At 35.1% G+C, this 23464-nt stretch overlaps 1 protein-coding gene across 6 annotated transcripts in view; it reads left to right on the top strand.

The window, feature by feature from the left end:
- REV3L (REV3 like, DNA directed polymerase zeta catalytic subunit) overlaps positions 1-23464 on the top strand; it is a 182132-nt gene that overhangs the window by 68474 nt on the left and 90194 nt on the right. For 5 of the 6 annotated variants that reach the window (XR_014147898.1, XM_081828814.1, XM_081828812.1 and 2 more), the window contains 7 exons: positions 3863-3959; positions 8020-8114; positions 8671-8775; positions 9844-9928; positions 10013-10164; positions 15910-16029; positions 19226-19463. Coding sequence is in view for 5 of the 6 variants with exons in the window: in XM_081828814.1 (XP_081684940.1) it covers positions 3863-3959; positions 8020-8114; positions 8671-8775; positions 9844-9928; positions 10013-10164; positions 15910-16029; positions 19226-19463 (892 nt within the window). In the remaining variant the exon portion in view is untranslated. The remainder of the gene's footprint in view (positions 1-3862; positions 3960-8019; positions 8115-8670; positions 8776-9843; positions 9929-10012; positions 10165-15909; positions 16030-19225; positions 19464-23464) is intronic. The other variant, XM_081828813.1, reaches the window with a different exon arrangement.

Here is a 23464-nt window from a genome sequence, read left to right as displayed (position 1 = left end):
AGAAGACATTTTCATATTACATATCAGATAAAGTACTTGCATCTGGAATATGTAAAGAACTCTCAACAGTAAGAAAGCAAACAAACCAATTAAAAATAGTCAAAAGATGGGCGCCTGGGTTGCTCAGTCGGTTGAGCATCTGACACTTGGTTTCAGCTTGCATCATGATCTCGTGGGTTGTGGGATCAAGCGCCCCCCCCCCCCCCACCGAATGGAGTCTGCTTGAAGAATCTCTCCTTCTGCCCCTCCCCCAACGTGCGCATGTGTGCTCGAACTCTCTCAAATAAATAAATCTTTTAAAAATAAAAAAAGTTCAAAAGACCTAGACAGATACTAGCAAAGAAGATGTAATGATGGCTAACACATGAAAAGATGATTGTTAACATTATATATCATTAGGGAAATGCAAATTAAAACCACAAAGAGCTACCACTAAATACCTATTAGAATGGCTAAAATCCCAAAACTAGCAATACATGCTGGTAAGGATGTGGAACAGCGGTAACTCTCATTCATTGCTGGTGGGAATGCAAAATAGTGCAACCACTTTAGAATACAGTTTGGCAGTTTCTCATAGTGTTATACATAGAGACTTACTATATGACCCAGCTATTGCTCTCCTCTGCATTTACCCAAGTGATTTAAAAGTTATACCTGCCCAAGAATCTGTATGCAAATGTTTATAGCAGCTTTATTCATAATTGCTAAAAGTCTAAAGTAACCAAGATGTCCACTCATTGGGGCAATGGATAAACTGTGATATAACCATACAGTGTAATACTGTTTATCAATAAAAAGCATCAAGCTATTGATTCATACAACATTGGTGAATCTTTAACGCATTTTACTGAATGAAAGAAGCTAGACCCAAAGGCTACTAACTGGATGATTTCATTCATATAACATTCTGGAAAAGGCAAAACTATAGAAATGGAAAACATATTAGTGGTTGCCAGGGATTGAAGGACAGGGGAGTATTGACTACAAAGCAAATGTACAGGGAAACTTTTAGGGTGAAGGAATTATTCTGTATGGTACTGCATGGGTCTGTATATTTATCAGACCCATAGAACTATACCTTACTTAGCCAAATGTTGAAGGTTAACATCCTCAGTGGTGTCATGTGGATATTGTGTACCCCTTCATATGAGGTGATGAGGAGAACACTTCATCTCTGTGATACTTCATAAACCCATTACCACAGTCTAATGATGAGAAAAACGTCAGACAAACCCATACATGGGGGTACCTTCTACAGGTTACCTGGCCAGTACTCATGATTCTCAAGGCCATGAAAAACAAGGAAAGACTGAGAAATAGACCAGAGGAGACTTAGGGAGATGGGATAACTAGATGCAGTGTGGTGTCCTAGATAGGATTGTGAAATGGAAAGTGGACAACAGTGGAAAAACTGGTGAAATTCAAATAAAGTGTGCAGTTTAGTTAATGTGTCTGTGTCAATTTATTTTGACAGACGTACCGTTGTAATGTAAAATGTTAACAGTAGGGGAGACTTGGTAAGCAATACGTAGAAACTCTGTACTACCCTTGCAACTTCTCTATAAATGTAAAATTATTCCAAAATAAAAAGGTTATTGGGGGAATAAAAGAATATAACAGGTTGATTATTAGTATCAAATATAGATGAGAGTTCAATTAGGATTGAGGAATGGAAAAGATTCTAGACTATGAACAGGAGGTATTTATAGGAAAAGGAAGTAATTTTCGCAAAAGTTTATTTCCAATAGGAAAAAAGCATGAGAAGAGTTTGAGTTGTCAAATATATGTAAGCCATTTATTTTAGTTATAGAAGTTAGATGAGTATTATTAGAATGTTAATTAGAAGGAATTTTTTTTAAGATATGGAAAATTTTTACAATTTGAAGGCAGAAATACATGAAATTTAGTTGGAAATTAAAAGCAGGGAAATTGCTGCAAGTATGATGAAATAAAATTTATATCTTAATTCATTATACTAAATGGCCCTCAGGTTTTGGTTTGTTTTGTCTTGCTTGTTTTGTATAAAAGGTTATAATGAAATCATGGAAAGAATAAGTGAATCACTTTTTTATATTTTATTTTACATTTCTCAGACATCATATAGTTAAACTGATTAACTTCTTACAGTAAATTAATATATATATGCATAAGTTAACATTTTTATTTTATAAGACAAGTTAATGTACATAATGTAGTCTTACTTTTGTAAATGGAGTAAATTCAAAAGTAAAAAAGATTTAGGAATTTTAACATTTTATATGCATATACAGCTTTTCTCAGTATTTCAGTTATATAATCAGGTATCAGATGAAATGGAAATGGTGCTAACTACTATAGTTGTTAAGGTGAAGTATATAAAGTAAATAGAGTAAATATTTTGAGCACCACAGAGGTATTTTATATTACATTTTTTAACATCCACAATTGAAAAATTATATGTGTGTGTGTATATATATATATATCAGTTAGGGAGTTTCCATGTTCTTTAGGGAAATATGCTAAAACACATAAAAGTAGGTAAAATGAATTTTTATAATGTTATCAATAACTTTGAATCAGTAAATTTGTGTAGATTCTTTTTTCATATAAATTTATTAGAAAATAATATTTATGGTAATTTTCAACTTACAAAGTAATTTCATATTAATGCCCTAGCCACCTAACAGCAAAGTCTTTAAAAACTTCTGAAGTTATGTAAAATCACTTACATGTTTTGGCATGTGTTTTATGGAAATAACAAAGATGGTAGTACCTGATCTCAGTCTTTTTTTTTTTAAGATTTTATCCATTTGTTTGACAGAGAGCACAAGCCGGGGGAACAGTAGAGGAAGAGGGAGAAGCGGACTCCCCGTTGAGCAGGGATCCCAATGTAGGGCTCGATCCCAGCACCATGGGATCATGACCTGAGCCAAAGGCAGCCGCTTAACTGACTGAGCCACCCAGGCGCCCCCTGTTCTCAGTTTTAATTACACTATTTTGTGATCAAGCTCACCAAATAAGATCAAAGTACTGGGGCACCCGGGTGGTTCATTTGGTTGAGTGTCTGACTCTTAATGTCAGCTCAGGTCTTGATCTCAGGGTCATGAGTTCCAGCCCCTTGTTGGGCTCCACGCTGACATGGTGCCTACTTAACAACAACAACAAACAAAAACAAAGCATTACATTTAGCTGGAAAAGATTACAAATTTAGTATCTTTCTTAGGATTCTTTCCATGCTACTCAATTAAGCTTTCTCAGAATTTAAATTCCCACAAGAGATCACAGAAAAGTTTAGAGACTACTTCAAAGTATGCCCCAGGACTCAGTGCCTGAAACCTAGACAACTAAGTAAACATGCATAGTCACTTCTTCCACTGCTGGTCAAATTGTTTTGCATTTGCCCCAGGTTTCCACTCACTGTTATCTGCCACCACTTCTGAAATGTGTTGCATATTTTTTGTTCAGGGATTAGTGTTAAAGTATGTTTTGAATCTTATCTGGAATCTGATTTCCACTAGAATTTTAGTGGAGATTCATACAGAATACCCTAGGAGTTTAAAGTCTATAAAAATTCTTAATTCTTCATTATTTTCAAAATGAGTTTTTAATCATACCTACCACAATAGCACACTTAAATGTGTCATACTTTTATTCCAGTATCTAAGTATTGTTTCTATTTCTCATATCCATATTAGAAATACTTTTGTCCCCTCTTAGTTTGGAACCATTGTTCTCAGCTGTGCATATGCATTCCTGTGTGTGTATGCATTTTAAGGACACCATTTTAGGAACTAGTCATATAGGTTATATATTATTTTACTTAAAGGGTAATTGTGTGCAAGTTAAAAATAGAATTTATCCCCTTTTACCTTTCTATTCCTAGGTGATCCATTGCGTACAACTGGATCTTGCAAGGATCGGCTACCAGGAAATTCTCTTACTGGTACTTTATTTCTGTGGGAAGAAGATGAAATACCAAGGTTAGTTAATGTTGTAAAGGAAAAAAAACCTCTTTATGTATATCCTAATGTATTCAGAAATCAGTGGTTACTATAATTTAATCTTAACGTTATATATATATATATATTTTTTAAAGATTTTATTTATTTATTTGAGAGAGAGAATGAGAGACAGCACAAGAGGGAAGAGGGTCAGAGGGAGAAGCAGACCCCCCGCTGAGCAGGGAGCCCGATGCGGGACTCGATCCCGGGACTCCAGGATCATGACCTGAGCCGAAGGCAGTCGCTTAACCAACTGAGCCACCCAGGCGCCCTGTGATTTCTTTTGACCAAGTATATTATTTATTAGACTTTCTGGAGGAGATAACATTTTCCAGATGTTTAGAATTCCCTACCATAAAGCAGATATGTAATTAGTGCCTATCTAAATTATCAATAATAATTTTATACATAGAATTCAGAGAGGTGGCGCCTGGGTGGGTCAGTTGGTTAAGCGACTGCCTTCGGCTCAGGTCATGATCCTGGAGTCCCACGTCAGGCTCCCTGCTCAGTGGGGAGTCTGCTTCTCCCTCTCCCGCTCTCCCTCTTGTGCTCTCTCATTCTCTCTCTCAAATAAATAAATAAAATCTTTAAAAAAAAAAAAGAATTCAGAGAGGTATCTGAGGTATCTTTAAAAAAAAATATAAAGTTTATGTTGTTTAAGATCCTAATATGTACTTCACAGAATTTCCACATTTTAGAATTACTTGGGCTTTTTTTTTTTTTAAAGATTTTGTTTATTTATTTGAGAGAGAGACAGAGCAAGAAAGGGAACACAAGCAGGGGGAGTGGGAGAGGGAGAAGCAGGCTTCCTGCTGAGCAGGGAGCCCAATGTGGGGCTCGATCCCAGAACCCCGGGACCATCACCTGAGCCAAAGGCAGACACTTAACGACTGAGCCATCCAGGCACCCCTACTTGGGCTTTTAATAGCTAAAGTTAAGAAAGAATTTCACTAGGGCGCCTGGGTGGCTCAGTTGGTTAAGCGACTGCCTTCGGCTCAGGTCATGATCCTGGAGTCCCTGGATCGAGTCCCGCATCGGGCTCCCTGCTCGGCGGGGAGTCTGCTTCTCCCTCTCCCACTCTCCGTTTGTGTTCCCTCTCTCGCTGTGTCTTTCTCTGTCAAATAAATAAATAAAATCTTAAAAAAAAAAAAAAAAAGAAAGAATTTCACTAAATAATGATAGAAATACATTGTTTTATGACAGAAATAATTGTACCAGAACGGAACTTTGAGGACTTCAAAGTGATATGCACAGTGACTTGCCTTACCTCTTGATTGACCTTAACAAGTGTTAGGACTTTTTGATAAACGTGCACACACATGTTCACATATGCATACATGTGTACTTGTTGGTTCCTCTCAGGTACAGCAGAATTGTTTTTTAATCATGTTGAAATGGTATTAAGTTTAGACAAAATATTATTTACCACATCAAATTCAAGTTCTAATCAGTCCAGAGCGAAGTGACCAAGAAGCTACTTGCTGCCTTCATTTTTTTATGCCTGTGATACCATTCCTCTATCTTTCTGAAATTGGAGCACATCAATTTGATCCAAGGACTTTACCTATTCACTAGAGCCTTTAGTTTTCAAAGTTCCATATTTAATAACTTGTGTTTTGCTTGATCAAATAAGAACAGAATTTATTAGTATTTGAAATCCGTTTATAAGCAACCATCTTTCTAGTTAGGTCATGTAAAGCTTTACTGGTTAGAAGTAAGTTTGGGGAAACCATATATAATGAAAAGATTGCAACTTAGACTGTTTTGGGGGAGCCCATTTTATTCTTAACAACTGACAAATTATGAGCAAAGATACAAATAGGCAAACTAGTGAAATTAGACAAGGTACTCAGAATTTATAATAAATATAGGATAGCTATATATTTTTGTCTCAGATTATCCCACATTTTTTTATTCTGGGGATGCTTATATTGTAATTAACATGAGAATCCATTGTTTCACCAAGTACAAATAGCATAATGTCAAAAAATGTTGTCATGGATTAGTACTCTTAGATTTTATTAGTCTCATTTCCGTCCCCGATGTTGTTATCACCTTCTTGCTGGGTACCTTTTTTTTTTTTTTAAACAAATGTTTTATATTCCCTCACAAACGTTATTACAAGGACCATGACAAATAGCAGCAACCTCGTAAGAGATGAGAGTGCTGAGTTAGCAGTCCTGCTAACCCTACTTGTTAACTCATTGTAAATTACCACATATCATGGACCTTCAGGGTCCTTTGCCAGAGTGTTGAATCCACAAAAGTCAAGTCTACTGCAGTAATCTCAACCCTGGCTGCCCATCAATTGATCTGAAGAGACTTTTAAAATTATAGATGTTTGAGCTCCACCCTCAGTGATTCTAATTAGTAGGTCTGTTGTGTTAAGCTAGAAACAGAAATGTTCAGAGAGGCACAATTGTCTAGTTACTATCATATGGCTTATCTACTTTTCATGATTATAATGAATGGTTTACATGTTTTGCTCACTCAAATTTTTTACTTATGGTTTTTCTGTCTACTGGAAACAAATTTTTAATTGTGAAAACTACTTCTTTCCCTAGGAACACCTCCTGTTCTGAATGTCTAAAGTAGTTTTGTAATAAGGGCAAGAAATAGTTGTAAATTTTTACTATGAGATTGCATTTTTTTTATGTTATTCTTCCCATCTTTTATCACAAATATGCTACTCCTGGAAAATTCACCCTTGAAATTTACAGTATAATTCTTGCAAAAATTGTGAAACTTTTTGGTAAAAGAAAACTGTTGACCAAAAACTATTATATCTACTATTTCAATTCATGGCAAAACTGATTTTATTAAATTATATGAATAAAAAAGGCAAGTTACATTGATAATTATTTTTTTCTGAAAGTAAAAGGGATATATTTTGATAGGTTGGCTAATATGTCCCTTCCCTATCAATGGAAAAAGATATATGTATGTGTTTTGTATCTACACGTATATGTATACACATATAGGGATTTCCTTAGGAATAGACAGTGGAAAATTAGGTTTTGCTAATATGTTTCTCTTAAAATATAAAAAAAAACCTTTCAACTAAAAATGTTAATGAAATCTGCCATCACCCACTTTCTAGTAAAAGTTCTCCTTTTCATTTGGGGTCCATATTTGTAGAAGATCTAAATTTTGGAATGAGCAAACTGGTATCCACATTAGATGTTGTACGTTCATTCTATCAAACAGGGACAGTTATGTGGTGTCTTCCTAATCCAGCTCTGATGAAAAAAAAAAAATGCTTTTGAGTAAAAGAACATTAGTGGGGAACAACCCTCTGAAGTTGTCATAAGAATTAATGCCTTGTGGTATCACCACTTTTCTTAGCTATGATCCCACTGTTGAACTCATATAGTTTCTCAGTTCTGTAGTTATGAAGACTTTTAAAGTGTTCCTCAGCTCAGCAGTAGTTGAGGACAGGGAGAACAGTATTATTTGCCCACTTTTCAGTATGCTTACTTCCCCTTATCTCTTGTTGCATATTCTGTCCTCATTTTTTACAACCATCTGTGATTACAGAGCAAGATGCCTCTAGGCAAGTCATTACAAATATATATGGTTTCTGTATCCCTCTGTTGTCCCTCTGTTATCTAATCCCATTCTACCCTGGATATGACCCACATGCTAAAGCATTGTACATTCCTTATATATAAAATATAATGAACCAAAATATATAAAATATACTGAAAAAGGATCTCAATAGAGTTGTCAATACAATAGGTTTTGTAATTTTCTCTTCTGTTTTTTATTTCTTTATATGTACACACACAGTATCAAATGTGTGATAAATAATTGTGACTTACTATAATATCACTAAACATGAAAAATTACATAAGAAAAGTCTTCAGAAAATTTTCTTTTATGTGATATATATATTTTAAATGTTATTTATTTTTTAAGTAATCTCTGCCCATTGTGGGGCTTGAACTCACAGCCCCAAGATCAAGAGTTGCATGTTTTACCGACTGAGCCAGCCAGGCACCCCCTGATTATTATATTTTTTGATATCTTCTTAATACAGCTCTTTAATACTGGAAGGTGTTGAACCACAGAGTACATGTGAATTAGAAGTGGATGCTGTAGCTGCTGATATCTTAAATCGGCTGGACATTGAAGGTATACACACAATTATTAATATGTGTTTTTATTTTAAAATTTAATGGCCGGAGTGGAAAAAATAGGGAAGAAAACATTAGTAGGGAAGTAACATGTTATAGAAGGAGGATGCAAAATGTTATGAAGGTTGCTTCTGTACCTCTGATGAGATGGTCATTATTTTTTCATTAATATTTTCATTCATGTAAGTATGTTTGCATAGACATGAGCCTAAAGTAAGACACTAAATACATTAGCCATCATAAAAGAATTTCATATACTCTGCCTTTTAATTTTTTAATTTTCAGGTTATATACCAGGGAGGGGACTCTTAGGTGTATTAGCTGTCATCACATGTTAAATCTTATTCATTTGATGGGTTTTGGGAGCCAGTAGGAAGAAAACTAAAAAAGGAATAATGTGATAATGTAGATTGGGAATGTTTGGTCGTTTTATTACACAAAGCAGGTAATTTTTTTAAGGCAGTATTTATTTTTTTTTAATTTTGGATTTCTTTTTCTGAGCAAGTATTTTTCACTTTGATCCTTGTTGTATTGAAGTATTGTTGTGATTATAGCTCAAATTGGTGGAAACCCTGGTCTGCAGGCCATATGGGAAGATGAAAAGCAACGGCGAAGAAACAGAAATGAAACTTCTCAAATTAGCCAACCCGAATCACAAGGTATAAACCTAATAGTACTCTGGTGATTTTTTTTTTTTTTACACTAAATATTCTGATAGAAAAGTTTAAGCCATTGAGTTTTTACCTTGACATTAAATTTTATTTTTCAAATTACCTTTAAATGTTCTAGTTTCTTCCTATTGTCATTGCTCTGAACTGTAATTCTTTACCTCCAAAGTGTCACTCATTGTTCTCTCCCTCCACCCACACCCCCTTTCCTCATAGAAATTGGCATCTTCATTGTCCTTGGTTTTTCACCTTACCTTGTCTTCTTGTCCCACCTCTTAGCTCCTTTTTTATTTTCTAGTATGTTCTAGGCTTTTGTATTTCCAAATGAGCTAGAATACTCACAGAAGATAAGAGTCCCAACTTAGAAACACTGTATTTTGTTCATTAAGCTTTGAAAATGAAAGCTTTGAAATACTGCCCTTAAACTACTGGGTATGTCCTATAAATTCCCGCTTTGATCATCTTGTACAGCTCTGAAGAAAATACTCATTTTATGTATTACTAAATTCTGCTACATTCAGAAAAGAATATGAGGGCTTAAATACATGCCATGGATACAATAAAAAATTTTAAATAAAACTAAAAGAATTAAAGACATATGTAAAAGAATAAAAAGACATAATTCAGAAGGTATAAATATATTTGAAATACAGTAGTAAGTATACATTGAAGTCCAATTAAAATTTTTATTATGTCTTGGACACTAAAATGCTATGATAAATTTTGAATGCCTTCTAAGATAGAAATATTTTGTAAGGGGGAAATTTCTAGGTTCAGAGTGTGCGATACATTTATAGGTAGAGAACAATGTTTTTGTTCTAGATTTAAGTTACAATTATAGAATTTAATCTTGAACTGACTTTAAGTGCTTAATTTTATAGCTTCAGTAACAACTGTTACTCTTTTGTTTGATTTAATAATAGGACTACTTTTAGGTGGTATTATATGTGTCAAGAGAAAGATAGGAAATTGTTACCATTTTAAAACTGCTCTAAGAGAAAGGAAAATATTTCATTCATTTGTTATCTACATGTTTTAATGCACTTTTAAAATTCAAAGATCGCAGGTTTGTGCCAGCAACAGAAAATGAAAAAATTTTTCAGAAGAGACTTCAGGAAATTCTCAAACAGAATGATTTCTCTGTGTAAGTGGTTATTTATTATAGATCTCAGAACTAATTTTATTGCTTTGTTATCTAGTTTGTTATAAAGGATATGTTTTAATTAAGCAGAACATTATCAGGATCAGTGGACTACAGCGATGGATCTCAGGAGTTCTCTGCTGAGTTAACATTGCACTCTGAAGTTCTGTCTCCTGATATTCTTCAGTGTACGCCAGCTAATATGGTAGAAGTCCACAAAGATAAAGAGTTGAGCAAAGGTGAGGTTTGTTTTGCAAGTATACAGAAAATACTATAATAGACATCGGTATATCTAGCACTGAGATTAGTATTTGGTTGACTTAGCTAAGTTTCTCCCATTCCTTTTTCTTCATTTCTAGAGGTAAACACTATTCTAAAGTTGTTGTAAATTGTTACCATATGATTTTATATTTTCTTATGTACGTATGTCCATAATATATACTGCTATTTTAGATTTTAAATTTTACATAAATGGTGTTCTACTTGATAAAATGTAATTGAGGAGGCACCTGGGTGGCTCAGTCAGTTAAGCATCTGACTCTTGATCTCAGCTTAGGTCTTGATCTTTGGGTTGTGAGTTCAAGCTCCACGTTGGGCTCCATGCTGGGTGTGGAGCCTACTTTTTAATTAAGGTATAATTTGTATAACATAAAGCACACTCATTTTAAGTGTACAATTCAGGGATGCCTGGGTGGCTCAGTAGGTTAAGTGTCTGCCTTTTGCTCAGATCGTGATTCCAGGTTCCTGGGATTGAGTCCCGAACCCGGCTACTTGATCAGTGGGGAGCCTGCTTCTCCCTCTGCCCGCTCTGCCTGCCACTCCCCCCTGCTTGTGCTCTCTCTCTCTCTCTCTCTCTCTGACAAATAAATAAAAAATCTTTAAGTGTACAATTCAGTGATTTAGTAAATTTATAGAGTTGTGCAAACATCCCCATAATTCAATTTTAGAACATTTCTTTCACTTCAGAGGATTCCTTGTGTCCATTTGCAGTCACATCTGTTCCCACCTCCAAACCTAAGTAATCACTAATCCACTTTCAAGATTTGCCTTTTCTAGATATAGCATATAAATGAAATTACACAATATGTGATCTTTTATGTCTTCTTTCATTTAGCATAATATTTCTAGTTCATATTGTAGTATCTACCAATATTTCAATTTGTTTAATTTTATTACCAGATAGTATTGCATTTTATGGATATTACCATATTTTGTTAATTCATTCATCAGTTAATGGGTATTGGAGTTGTTTTCACTTTTTTGGCTCTTAAAAATAATGCTGCTATGAACACTTATATGTAAGTCTTTGTGTAGATGTGTATTTGCATTTTTCTTGAGAGACACCAAGAATGGAATTGCTGGGTCATTTGGTAAACTTGTATTTAACTTTTTAATAACTACAATACTGTTTTCCAAAGTGACTATACTTTTTACATTTCCACCAGCATTATGTGAAGGTTCCAGTGACCCTGCATCCTCATGAACACTTGTTATTTGTCTTTTTTATATAGCCATCCTAGTGTGTGAGAAATGGCATCTCATTATAGTTTTAATTAACCTTTCCCTCATTACTAATGATGTTGAGTATCTTTTATGTCAACATTATAATTTTGAAATCTATCCTTGTTCATACATGTCTCTAGTTCACTCATTTTAGCTGCTGAATAGTGTTCCTTTGTAAGACTAAACACGTTTATCTGCTTCTCTACAGTTATTAGATGGTTTTCACTTTTTAACTGTTATTAATAGTGTTACTTTTGTCATCTTGTGGCAAGAGTTTCTCCACAGAAAACATACAGAAGTGTAATTTGCCAGGTCTTAGGGTATAAGTACTCTACCTAGACAGCATCTGTTCTAACAGGGTTTCTGTAAGGTAGTTAGATTATACACGATTAGTAAATAAAAGAATAATGAAAGTTTTACTCCAGGGGCGCCTGGATGGCTCAGTTGTTAAGCGTCTGCCTTCGGCTCAGATCATGATCCCAGGGTCCTGGGATCCAGCCCCGCATTGGGCTCCCTGCTCAGGGGGAAGCCTGCTTCTCCCTTTCCCACTCCTGCTTCTGTTCCCACTCTCGCTGTCTGTCTCTGTCAAATAAATAAAATCTTAAAAAAAAAAAAAAAGTTTTACTCCAAAGTCACATTGTTTCATATGCAATTTTTCTAGGCAAGGAGAGCCAGAATAGCAGGAGTAGGATTACAGCTTTCAGCAGAAATGGAAATCCTCCTTTACACTGCTGCATTAGCGGCAGAGGCTCTTTTGACTATATTTAACTACAATTCCAAATGAGCATCGTTACACCCAGGGCTTCCTCCCTAAGAGTTGCATCCCAGCATTGTGACATCTCTGACTCATGACAGGTTGCACCTGAGGTCTCCTGAGCTCACCTCATTGGCAACCTACCTGCTCAGAGTTCTACTTGCATTTGCTTTGTCTTAGCATCTGCCAGCTGCATTCTAATCAAAATGTATCCAGCATTTCCATACTATTATTTCCTGTGCATTTTAATATCCACTATGACAGCCTCCAGCCACACTGGCTGCCTGCCTGACTGAGTTATCTCCTCAGGTACCAATTATTGATTTTATTAGTGTTCTGGTTACAAAGCTGCATAAATTTTGCCTTAACCTTTTCCCCCCCCCATAAGCCCTATTATTTTTAGAGCTCCATTTTTCAGGTTTTGAAGTATGTTAATAATAAAAATATCACATTTTAGTAGTAATAATATAAATCTTACTTAAGTGTATAATCCCACAGTGTACTAGAGCTTATATTTCCCTACATCTTCAATCATTTGATAGTATCAGATGTAAAAATTTTTTGCCATTCTGATTCTTTGAAATGGTATCTCAGTTTAATTTGCATTTCCTGATTACTAATAAGTTTGAGCATTTGTGTGTCTTTATCTGAGAATTGCTTATTCATGCTCTTGGCTCATTTTCTTTTGGGTCCTTTCCTATCGTGATGTAATGCAAGTTTTCATCCCTACAGCTTATGTGTGCTTACAGTTTGGTTTTTCACATTTAGGTCTTATAAGTACTTATCTGAAATTTTACTTGTATATATAGTAAGGATCTAATTATGTCTCTCTTTATAAGAGAGGGAGGGGTAGAGGGAGAAAGAGAATTGGGGCTCAATATCATGACTTGAGCTGAAATCAAGAGCCAGACACTTAACCAACTGAGCCACCCAAGCACCCCATATTTTTCTGAAGGTAAATAGCTAGTTCCAGCATATTTACTGCAAAATTTTTTTTCCACTGAATTATTCCACGTCAGTTATGTTCCCCTATGTTATTATGTTATATTGTTGTAATTACTGTTGATTTATAAGTATTGATATATATATCAGGGGCAGATCTTACCTTGTTCAACTACAAAATTGTCTACTCTTGATCTTTTAAAGAAACTCTCCATATTAATTTTAGGATCAGATGGTTCATTTCTGGAAAGTACCCTGTTCAGATTTTGCTGGGAGTTTATTGAATTTATAGGCTGATTTAGGAACATTTTTAATCTTTAATAAAGCCAGATCATCTCATCTATGAACAGGATGTATTTCTCATTTTACTTGGTCTTCTTTCATATCTTTCAATAGAGTTTTGCCATTTTCTTTGTAAAATTTGATATCTTAGATATAATCTCAGGTGCCTTATAATTGTTGCAATTGTAAGTTTATCTTTGAAAAATTATATCTTCTAATTCCTGGTTTATAGGAACTTCACTGACCTTTGTATATCAATCTTATATTACAGCAACTTTTATTAGCACTAATAGTTTATGTCTTTTCTGTTGGATTTTTTTGTGTATGGAGTCCTCATCTGTAAATAACAATTTTATTTCTTTACCCATCTTCATACTTTAAAAGAAAAAATTTTTTTAAGGCACTGCTTAAGGACTCAGATAATGTTAAGTAGAAATAATGGTCTTTTTCCTGGCTTTGAAAGGATTGCTTCTATATTTTATTATTACATATGAAATTTATTACAGGATGTTGGCAGATAACTTTAATTAGATTAAGATCTCCTATTGCTTGCTTGCTATGAAGTTTAGTTTTTTTAAATCATGAATGGATAATAAGTTAAATTTTACCAAATGTTCTTTTCTGAATTTATTGAAATCGCATTTTTTTCCTTTTACTCTGATAATATAGTTACATTAAAATGATTTTTATTTTCAAATGTTAAACTATCTGTGTACTCCTGAAAGAAACCCTTCTTTGTCACAGTGTGGTATTTTTTTTAAAGCATTGCTATATCTACTTTACTAATACTGTGTTTGGAATTTATTCTTTTTGTTTTTAATAATTGAGAAAGAGCCATACTTTGCCCCATTGAGTTGTGGAGTTTTCTTTCTTTTTGAACTCTTCAAGAATTTTAATAATATATAGAATTGTCAAATCACTATGTTGTACAACCAAAACTAATATAACATTGTATGTCAACTATATTTCAATTAAAAAAAAACAATTTTTATTAGATTTGTATAATCTATTTCTTGGAGATTTGATAGATCTCATCTATAAAGACATCCAGACTGCATAGTTTCTTGTAGGTGAATTTTGTGTTGGGGCATGGAAAATAGAGAGAGGAGATTTTAAACTACCGATTTAATTTCCATAATTGTTACAGGTCTACTCAAGATTACTATTTCCTTTTTTTAAAGATTTTATTTATTTATTTATTTGAGAGAGCACACGTGCAGGAGCAGGGGGAGGGGCGTAGCGAGAGGGAGAGGAAGGGAGAAAGAATCTCAAGCAGACTCTGCACTGAGCGTGAAGTCCAAGCAGGGTCCAGTCTCACAACCCTGAGATCACCACCCAAGTGGAAACCAAGAGTTGGTTGTCCAACTGACTGAGCCACCCAGGCATCACTCAAGATTTCTATTTGTTTGTTTAAGATTTTACTTATATGAGAAGGGCGCCTGGGTGGCTCAGTCAGTTGAGTGGCTGCCTTTGGCTCAGGTCATGATCCCAGGGTCCTCGGATCAAGCCCCGCATCAGGCTGCTCAGCAGAGCCTGCTTCTCCCTCTCCCTCTGCCGCTCCCCTTGCTTGTGCTCTCTCTCTCTGTGTGTCAAATAAATAAAATCTTTAAAAATAAAAAAATAAAAAGGTTTTACTTATATGAGAGAGAAAGTGCATGAGTGGGGGGAGGGGAACTGTTTTCCAGTTAGCTCTAACTGCCTTCCCTTTTCTGCTATTTCCTGCTGCTATTTGCTTTTTACTATCTCTCTCTCTCTCCCTTTCACTAGATTATGAGACTCATTTTATCTTTATTCTTAAAATTATTTAATCCAGTGGTTCAAATTAGGCTTATTAAAATCACATGTTGAAGAACAAATTTTTAGATCATGAGTTGAAAGTGGAGAAATGTAAAATTAATTTGTAATTTTTAAGCCATAGAGAATAAAGAAATTACTCTTTTCCCTGTGTATATTTTAATTTAATCAGAGTAATATAACTGTACAGGGCTAAAGAGATTGTAAATATTTAGTGATTCACAGACTGAGGGGTTTGGGTTTTTTTTTTTTAATTTTTAAAAATTTTTTAAAAGATTGATTTATTTGAGGGAGAGTGTATTGTGCACACGTAAGCACAAGCGGGGGGGGAGGGGCAAAGGGGAGAGGGAGAGAAAAATCTTAAGCGGACTCCTCGTTGAGCATGGAGCCCAATGTGGGTCTCCATCTTACGACCCTGAGGCTATGACCTGAGCCGAAACCAAGAATCAGAGGCTTAACCGACTGCACCACCCAGGCACCCCTGGGTTTTGGGGTTTTTTTCCCTTTTTTAATTACTCCATGTAACTGGTTAGATATTCCTGTGGCTTTTACTAAATTTTATTATGTTTTTATTTAACATATATCACTAACACTTCAAAATTTTAAGTAGGTTTGCATCATCATGCTTCCTAATTTACACAAATTTTAAACAGTAAATTTTAGATTTAAGCTGTTGCGTTAATGTTTTTGTATTCTTTGTCATCTTAAGGTCACACTACACACAAAGTGGAGGAAGCTCTTATTAATGAAGAAGCAATTTTGAACCTCATGGAAAATAGTCAGACTTTTCAGCCTTTGACCCAAAGACTGAGTGAGTCACCAGTTTTCTGTAAGTAACAATTCTACCAAAAATTTCAGTATGTTAATCAATGAAAGTGTGTTATGTGAGGGGGTATTTTTCCTTTGGTTTGAAAAGGTTAATGTTGCATGTTCAATAAATCCTTACTGTAAGTATAAAATGAAGCCTTGAATTAAATGAAGTAGCTTTGTTTTTTGTTTTTTACACAGCTTTTTCTACAAAACAATTGTGAAAGAAAATAATTCCTTTGCTTTTTTTTTTAACTTCACTTTGGTTGGAGGAAGACCATATTGGTTTAGGGGGGAAAATGCATTCATTTTGAGTTAAAGTTTTCCAAAGTTGAGTACTTTAATAAAATACCATAATTCTTTCTTGGTGAGTATCAGAAATTTCTCTGAACAGTTACTTTTAAGCCATTAATTTTTGTTTGGGTAGACTATGACCTTTATTTCTGCATGTTTTTGCATCTCCCTAAACGCATTTTCATTAGCGTCATAAGCCGTTTGCTAGATTTCATTTCATTAATATAGTCTAAATTACTGACATGTTTTTCAGAAATTTATTTAAAATTTCATTGCAAAAAGAGATGTCATTGAGTTTCATGCCTCTTTTATTGCTTGGTTTAGTGATTTTATGTTTCTTTGCGAACTTTCTATTTTTTCATTCTTATTGTATCAAATGTGTTCCCAGCTTTCTACAGTGTCCTCTGTCTGTTATCTTCATTTTCATTTGAATGGAACACAAATTGACTAGGAACAATACCAAAAGTATTGTACACAGTCATAGATCAAGAATATTTGAGACAGGAGTAGAAAACTTTTTTTCCTTTATAAATGAATGGCATATGCAGAAAGAAATGATCCAGAGAAAAAATAAGCAGCTGAAAGAGAGGAACATAGAGAAAATGAAGGAATTGAAAAAGAGACTGAGAGAGACATATCCTTATTTCATTACATGAGGCAAATAGAATATATCATCAGTAGATAAATTCCACCTTGCCTAAGGTTGCAAAAATGCAATCTCAATGTTAGTCCAAGATCTGAAAGTCAAATATCTATAATTCATTTGCCTAATATTAATCTTTTTTTTTTTAAGAATGAGACAGGAAAAATGAACTGCAATTCTAGGTTTAAGAAAAGATTTGTAGGGGCGCCTGGGTAGCTCAGGCAGTTAAGTATCTGCCTTCAGCTCAGGTCATGATCTCAAGGTCCTGGGACTGAGCCCCACACCCCTACTGAGCAGGGAGCCTGCTTCTCCCTCTCCCTCTGCCTGCTGCTCCCCCTTCTTGTACTCACTCTCTCTGTCAAAATAAATAAAATCTTTAAAATAAGAGAGACATTTTTGCCAAAATGGCTCTTTTAAGCAACATCTTTATTTTCGCCTTTGTATTTGGTAGTATAATTGAACCAATTTCTTTAATGTGAATGAAGAAAATATGAAACCTGATGTTTTAGTAAATAGGGAGTGCATTATCTCATTTTACAGAGAAAAAAGTTGTGTATTAGAACAAACCTCCGTCTTCGTGGTCTTTTTTTTTAAGATTTATTTATTATTTGTTATTTATTTAAGATTTATTATTTGAGAGAGAGGGAATGAGAGCGCATGCATGGGGGGTGGGCAGAAGGAGAGGAAGAGAGAGAATATCAAGCAGACTCCCTGCTGAGCTCAATCTCACAACCCTGAAATCATGACCTGAGCCAAAACCAAGAGTCAGATGTTTAACCAACTGAGCCACCCAGACACAACCCCCCCTTTTTTTAAATAATACCTTTTATTGAGATATTTCACATACCAGAAAATTTACCTTCTAATGTGTATGGTTCAGTGATTTTTTAAAAGATTTTTATTTATTTATTTGAGAGAGAGAGCACAAATGGGGAGGAGGGGCAGAAGGAGAAGCAGACTCCCCACTGAACAGGGAACCCAACATGGGGCTCGATCCTAGGACCCCGAGATCATGACCTTAGCTGAAGGTAGATGCTTAACCAACTGATCCACCCAAGCACCCCCAGTTCAGTGATTTTTGTCTTGTTCACAGAGTTATGCAACCATTACCACTATCTAATTCCAGGACATTTTTATCACCCTAAAAAGCAGCCCTATAGCCATTAGCAATCACTCCTCATTCTTCCTTCTCTCAGCTCTTGGAAACCACTAATCTATTCTCTTTTTTACTGGATTTACCTGTTTGGGTCATTTCATATAAATGGAATCATAAAACCTTTTGTTTGTGGCTTCTTTCACTTAGCATAATGTTTTCAAGGTTCATTCAAGTTGTAGCATGTATCAGTATTTCATTCCTTTCACTACTGAATAATATTCCCTCATATGGATATACCATAGTTCATTTATCCATTCTTCAGATGATGGTTATGTGAGTTGTTTCCACATTTTTGGCCATTACGAATGATACTGCTGTGGTTATTCATGTATAGGTTTTTGTGTGGACGTATGTTTTTAGTTATCTTGGTTATATACCAGGAGTGGAACTGCTGTGTCATATGGTAACTATGTTTAACATTTCAGTGAACCATCAAACTTTTTTCCAAAGCTGCTGCACGATTTTACAGTCTGACTGGCAATATAGGAAGGTTCTAATTTCTTCCACTTCCTTTCCAATACTTACTACTTGTCTTGATTTGGCAAGCATAGTGCATATGAAGTGGCATCTCACTGTAGCCTTCAAGGTTTTTTAAGTAATGTCATTGACCACTTTCAAGCTCTCTTGTGTTTTTCAACCACAGGTTTCATTTAACTATCCTATGAGCTAAATGAAACTTAAGTGAGAATAACGTGCTCACATGTATTGTTTTTAAGGCACTTCTTCCTTAGCATTCATTCATATATTTATTACGTATTTTGATTTGGTTTTGAACTCTGGTGACCCTATTTGGTTTAGTGCTCCTCAAGCTTAATTGTGCAGTAAGAGCTTGGACAGCTTGTCAAAATGCATCTTCCTGGGCCCTAACTCAGAAGTTCTGATTCAAAAGATGGAAGATGGGTTCTGGGAATCTTCTTTTTAATGAGGACACAAAATCATTACAATACAAAGAGTCCAAGGATCATCACACTTTGATAAAAGAGCTCCATCAACACAGAAGTCTTTGCATGAGCTGTATTCTTTCAGTATGTGCCAGCATCTGTGATTTTGTTGTTTTGTAATTGATCTGAATTGTTGAATTATTTAGAAAAGTTACTTGTTAGTGATGCTTCACTTGTTTTATAGTGGACAGTAGTCCTGACGAGGCTCTGGTACATCTTCTTGCTGGTTTGGAAAATGATGGATATCAGGGGGGAAGAAATAGGATGCTATCACCATGTCATTTCTTTGGAAACACTAAAAATCCCCAAAATAGTGACGATGAAGAAAATGAACCACAGATTGAAAAAGAAGAAATGGAGCTTAGTTTGGTGATGTCTCAGAGATGGGACAGCAATATTGAAGAACCTTGTGCCAAAAAGAGGTAACTTTTTAGTTATTTCAGTTACTTTAATAATTTCCTGTTGTCATTTATCACTATTCTTTAATTAGAAATTATTTTTTACTATTATTCATAATATAAATACCTTATAAACTAAATAGTCTCCTTTTGGGGCGCCTGAGTGGCTCAGTTGGTTAAGCGGCTGCCTTTGGCTCAGGTCATGATCCTGGGGTCCTGGGATCGAGCCCCATGTCTGGCTCCCTGCTCAGCAGAGAGCCTGCTTCTCCCTCTGCCTCTGCCTGCCACTCTGCCTACTTATGCTGTCTATCTTTCTGTCAAATAAATAAATAAAATCTTAAAAAATAAATAGTCTTCTTTTAAATCCCTTTAAAGTAGTGCTTTGTTTTTCATGTGGCATAAACTTCATATTCTAAGCAGAATAAGATTTTGCTACATTCAAAAAGATTAAACCTAGGTGTTTTTTTCCAGTTTTATTAAAAGATTAAACCTAAGTGGTTTTTTTTTTTCAAGTTTTATTGAGATATAATTGACCTATATCACTATAGGAGTTTCAGTTGTACAGCATAAAGATTTGACCTTAACGTATATTATTAAATGACTACCACAAATAAGTTTAGTTAACACTTATCATCGCATATAGATAAAATAAAAAGAAATGGAGGGGAAAAAAGGAAAAAAAGGTTTCTTCTTGTAATGAGAACTCTCAGGATTCACTCTAACAACTTTCCTCTTTAATCCTACAGGAGTGGTGGGGCGCCTGGGTGGCTCAGTCGGTTAAGCTCTGCCTTCGGCTCAGGTCATGATCTCAGGGTCCTGGGATCAAGCCCCACGTGGGGTTCCCTGCTCAGTGGGGAGCCTTGCTTCTCCTTCTCCCTTTCCCCTTTCCCCCTGCTCATGCTCCTGCACTCCCTCTCGCTCTCTCTCAAATAAATAAAATCTTTAAAAAAAAAAAAATCCTACAGGAGTGGTAACTATAGTCGCAATGTTGTACATTACATCCCTAGTGTTTATCTTATAACTGTAAATTTGTACCCTTTGACCACCTTCCTCCAGTTTCTTTTACCCCCATAAACCTAACTTAGAAATTATAAATATAGTATTAATATGTGTGGCTAGTAAGTGGGGCAAAGTAGAAGTGCCTCCTACCTGTGAACTTGAGAAAAAAGAATGCCCCTGAGAGTTATATGGGTTACAGCAACAGTTACAGAGTCAGCTTGAAGACAAGAAATAGCCTTTAGGTCTGATTAGACTGAAGGAATTAAATATTAAAAGCAAATAAATAAAAGAGTCTCAGAAACAGAGACTGGTATTCTGGTTCATTTCTCAAGCTAAATGAATAAGATGGCACTGTGGTTTTCCAAATCAGTTTCTTGTGAGACTAATTGGTTTGAGTTATATGTTCTGTGTGTAGAAAAAGATGAGTCCTTTGAGCCTGAAACACTGAGTATGCCTCTCCTTTAAACTTATGTAGGCAATACTAAAACTTCTGAACTCTTTGTTTGAAATTCTCTTGTTATCTGAGTATACATCAGAACCCTTTCTTCAATATTTTCACAGTATGCTCCCTCATTGAATTGCATTTTCATCCTATGGGTGGAGAATCCAGACCTGCAAAATATTATTTCATACTTTTCCTAGATTCATGTACTCAATTCCCTTTGCTGTGACAGTGATAAATCATTCAAAGACTCAGCCCTTGACCTTTGAAGAACTAGTGCTACCTGGTCCAGACAGAATCGGTATTTGATTTCCTGATAGATTTGACCCTCAACAATGTCATAAAATGTCTTTTGTCAGTATTTCCTATCTGTTAAAAAAAAAAAAAAGGTGAAAGACAAATTTTTATAGCTCTTCTATAAGTTTTTCAATTTTTTAATATAAATTTTATAAATCTTTCCATGAAATATCCTACTGGGAAATGCCTCAACCACATCAACCTATAAAATGGCTTTGTTCTTGTTTCTCTGTTCTTATTTCTGTAATAATAATTCTCCCCAACATCTGGAAGTTTGCACCTTCAGTGTTGTATTTGACTTGCCCTCCTTTGCCGTTCTATTCTTCCACCCCCCTCCCTCCCAAGGTAATGTCCTAGTTTGGGCCTTCATTATCATTTATCTGGAACACTATAATTCACTTTTTAACTGGTCTCCTCCTTGCCTCTAGTTCTCCTTTATAATAGGGGTAATAATTATGATTATTAGGTAAACATGGGCACTTGGAAAGGGAAGCAGAGAGTATCAGGAACCTTCATGTGTTCAAGTCATGCTCTACAGTCTTTATATCCTTTTTAAATATGGTTATTTAGGGGAATGTTATCATATTGAGTCTTAATTTCAACCACACATTTGGTAAAGTCTTACATAACATCCTTATAGATAAGGAGAATACATGGCAGTAGTGACCAATTAGGTGGGTTCACAAGAACTTACATGACTTTGCATTTAAAAAACAACATAAATGCTTAAATGCCAAGTATGCTAGATTGGATTGAGATTGTCACAAATATTAGAGATTGATAATTCTTTGGATGACAGAATATAGATCCAAAAATGCCTCAAAACTAAATAGGTGATGCCTAATAAAGTATATAGACTCATGCAAGGGCTGTATCTAGATGAAGTATATAGAGTCATATGTTTAGGTTCAGTCAGTCAGCTTTATAAATACAGACTAGACAGACCTTCAGCTCACTCTGGGCTTAACAGTTTTTGTGGGAAAGCCATGATTTTATTAAGAGCACAATAGGGACGCCTGGGTGGCTCAGTCGGTTAAGCGGCTGCCTTCAGCTCAGGTCATGATCCCAGGGTCCTGGGATCGAGTCCCACATCAGGCTCCTTGCTCAGCGGGGAGCCTGCTTCTCCCTCTGCCTGCAGCTCCCCCTGCTTGTACTCTCGCTCACTCTCTCGCCTATGCTCTCTCTAGCAAATAAAATCTTTAAAAAAAAAAAAAGCACAATAAGTCTGTAGTGTTGTATGGTTGCCAAAATAGTGATTTTAATTATTAGCTACCAGCTGTACCTAGGGTAACATTTATTATTCTAACAGGTTTTGGATTTTATTAATAAAATAATTACAGTATTTACTTGATGTATTTAAGTCTTGCTGTAATAAATTGGATTGCTTCTTTCATATTTTAGCAACGTGTTGACTTTGATATTTCTATTTGATCTTGTGGCATTTCACTTTTATTTCCATTTGTTTTTCTCTTTCTTGATAGTTTTATTTTGGTATTTCTTTGATTTTACCTTTAGTGTATCATTGGCATTTTTTCTACGGTTTCTTAGATGATATCTCATTTAGCTATTTATACTTTTATACCTGTATTAAGTAGATACACATTCAAATATATAAAATTCTTATAAAGTCAGTATCTACTTGTTATCAGTAGTGTCAGCCTGTTTAAAATCATAGTCATGGTTTGTCCCACAATTAATGAATGCTTGTATTTCATTGACTGGACGAATTCTGTGAAAACCATGCCCAAGTCAACCTTGGGAAAACAAACCTAAACATTTCATAAATGCACATTAGAGAGAGATTGAAAAATAGAAGTATAGTGTCTAGAAAAGGAGTTCTTCAATTGTATGTGGATGTTATATTCTGCCCTGAGTACCGTATTTTAAGAATCCTGAGAAAGGACAGGAAAGGGAAAGAAGAGGAAGAAAAGGAAGGATCTATGAACATTGTCACTTTTATTTATTTATTTTTTAAATTTAAATTTAATTAACATATATTATTGGTTTCAGAGGTAGATGTCAGTGATTTATCGGTCTTATATAATACCCAGTGCTCATTACATCACGTGCCCTCCTTAATGTCCATCACTCATTTACTCCATCCCCTCAGCCGCCTTCCCCTCCAGCAACCCTTAATTTCCTATGGTTAAGAGTCTCTTATGGTTTGTCTCCCTCTCTGATTTCATTTTGTTTTATTTTTCCCTCCCTTCCCCTATGATCCTCTGTTTTGTTTCTTAAATTCCACTTAGAGTGAGATCATATGGTAATTGCCTTTCTCTGATTGACT

This window comes from Leptonychotes weddellii, chromosome 8 (genome assembly GCF_054177405.1).
Source record: "Leptonychotes weddellii isolate Sample4059 chromosome 8, ASM5417740v2, whole genome shotgun sequence".
Classification (NCBI taxonomy): Eukaryota; Metazoa; Chordata; class Mammalia; order Carnivora; family Phocidae; genus Leptonychotes; species Leptonychotes weddellii.
This window is presented reverse-complemented; position numbering and strand designations above follow the sequence as displayed.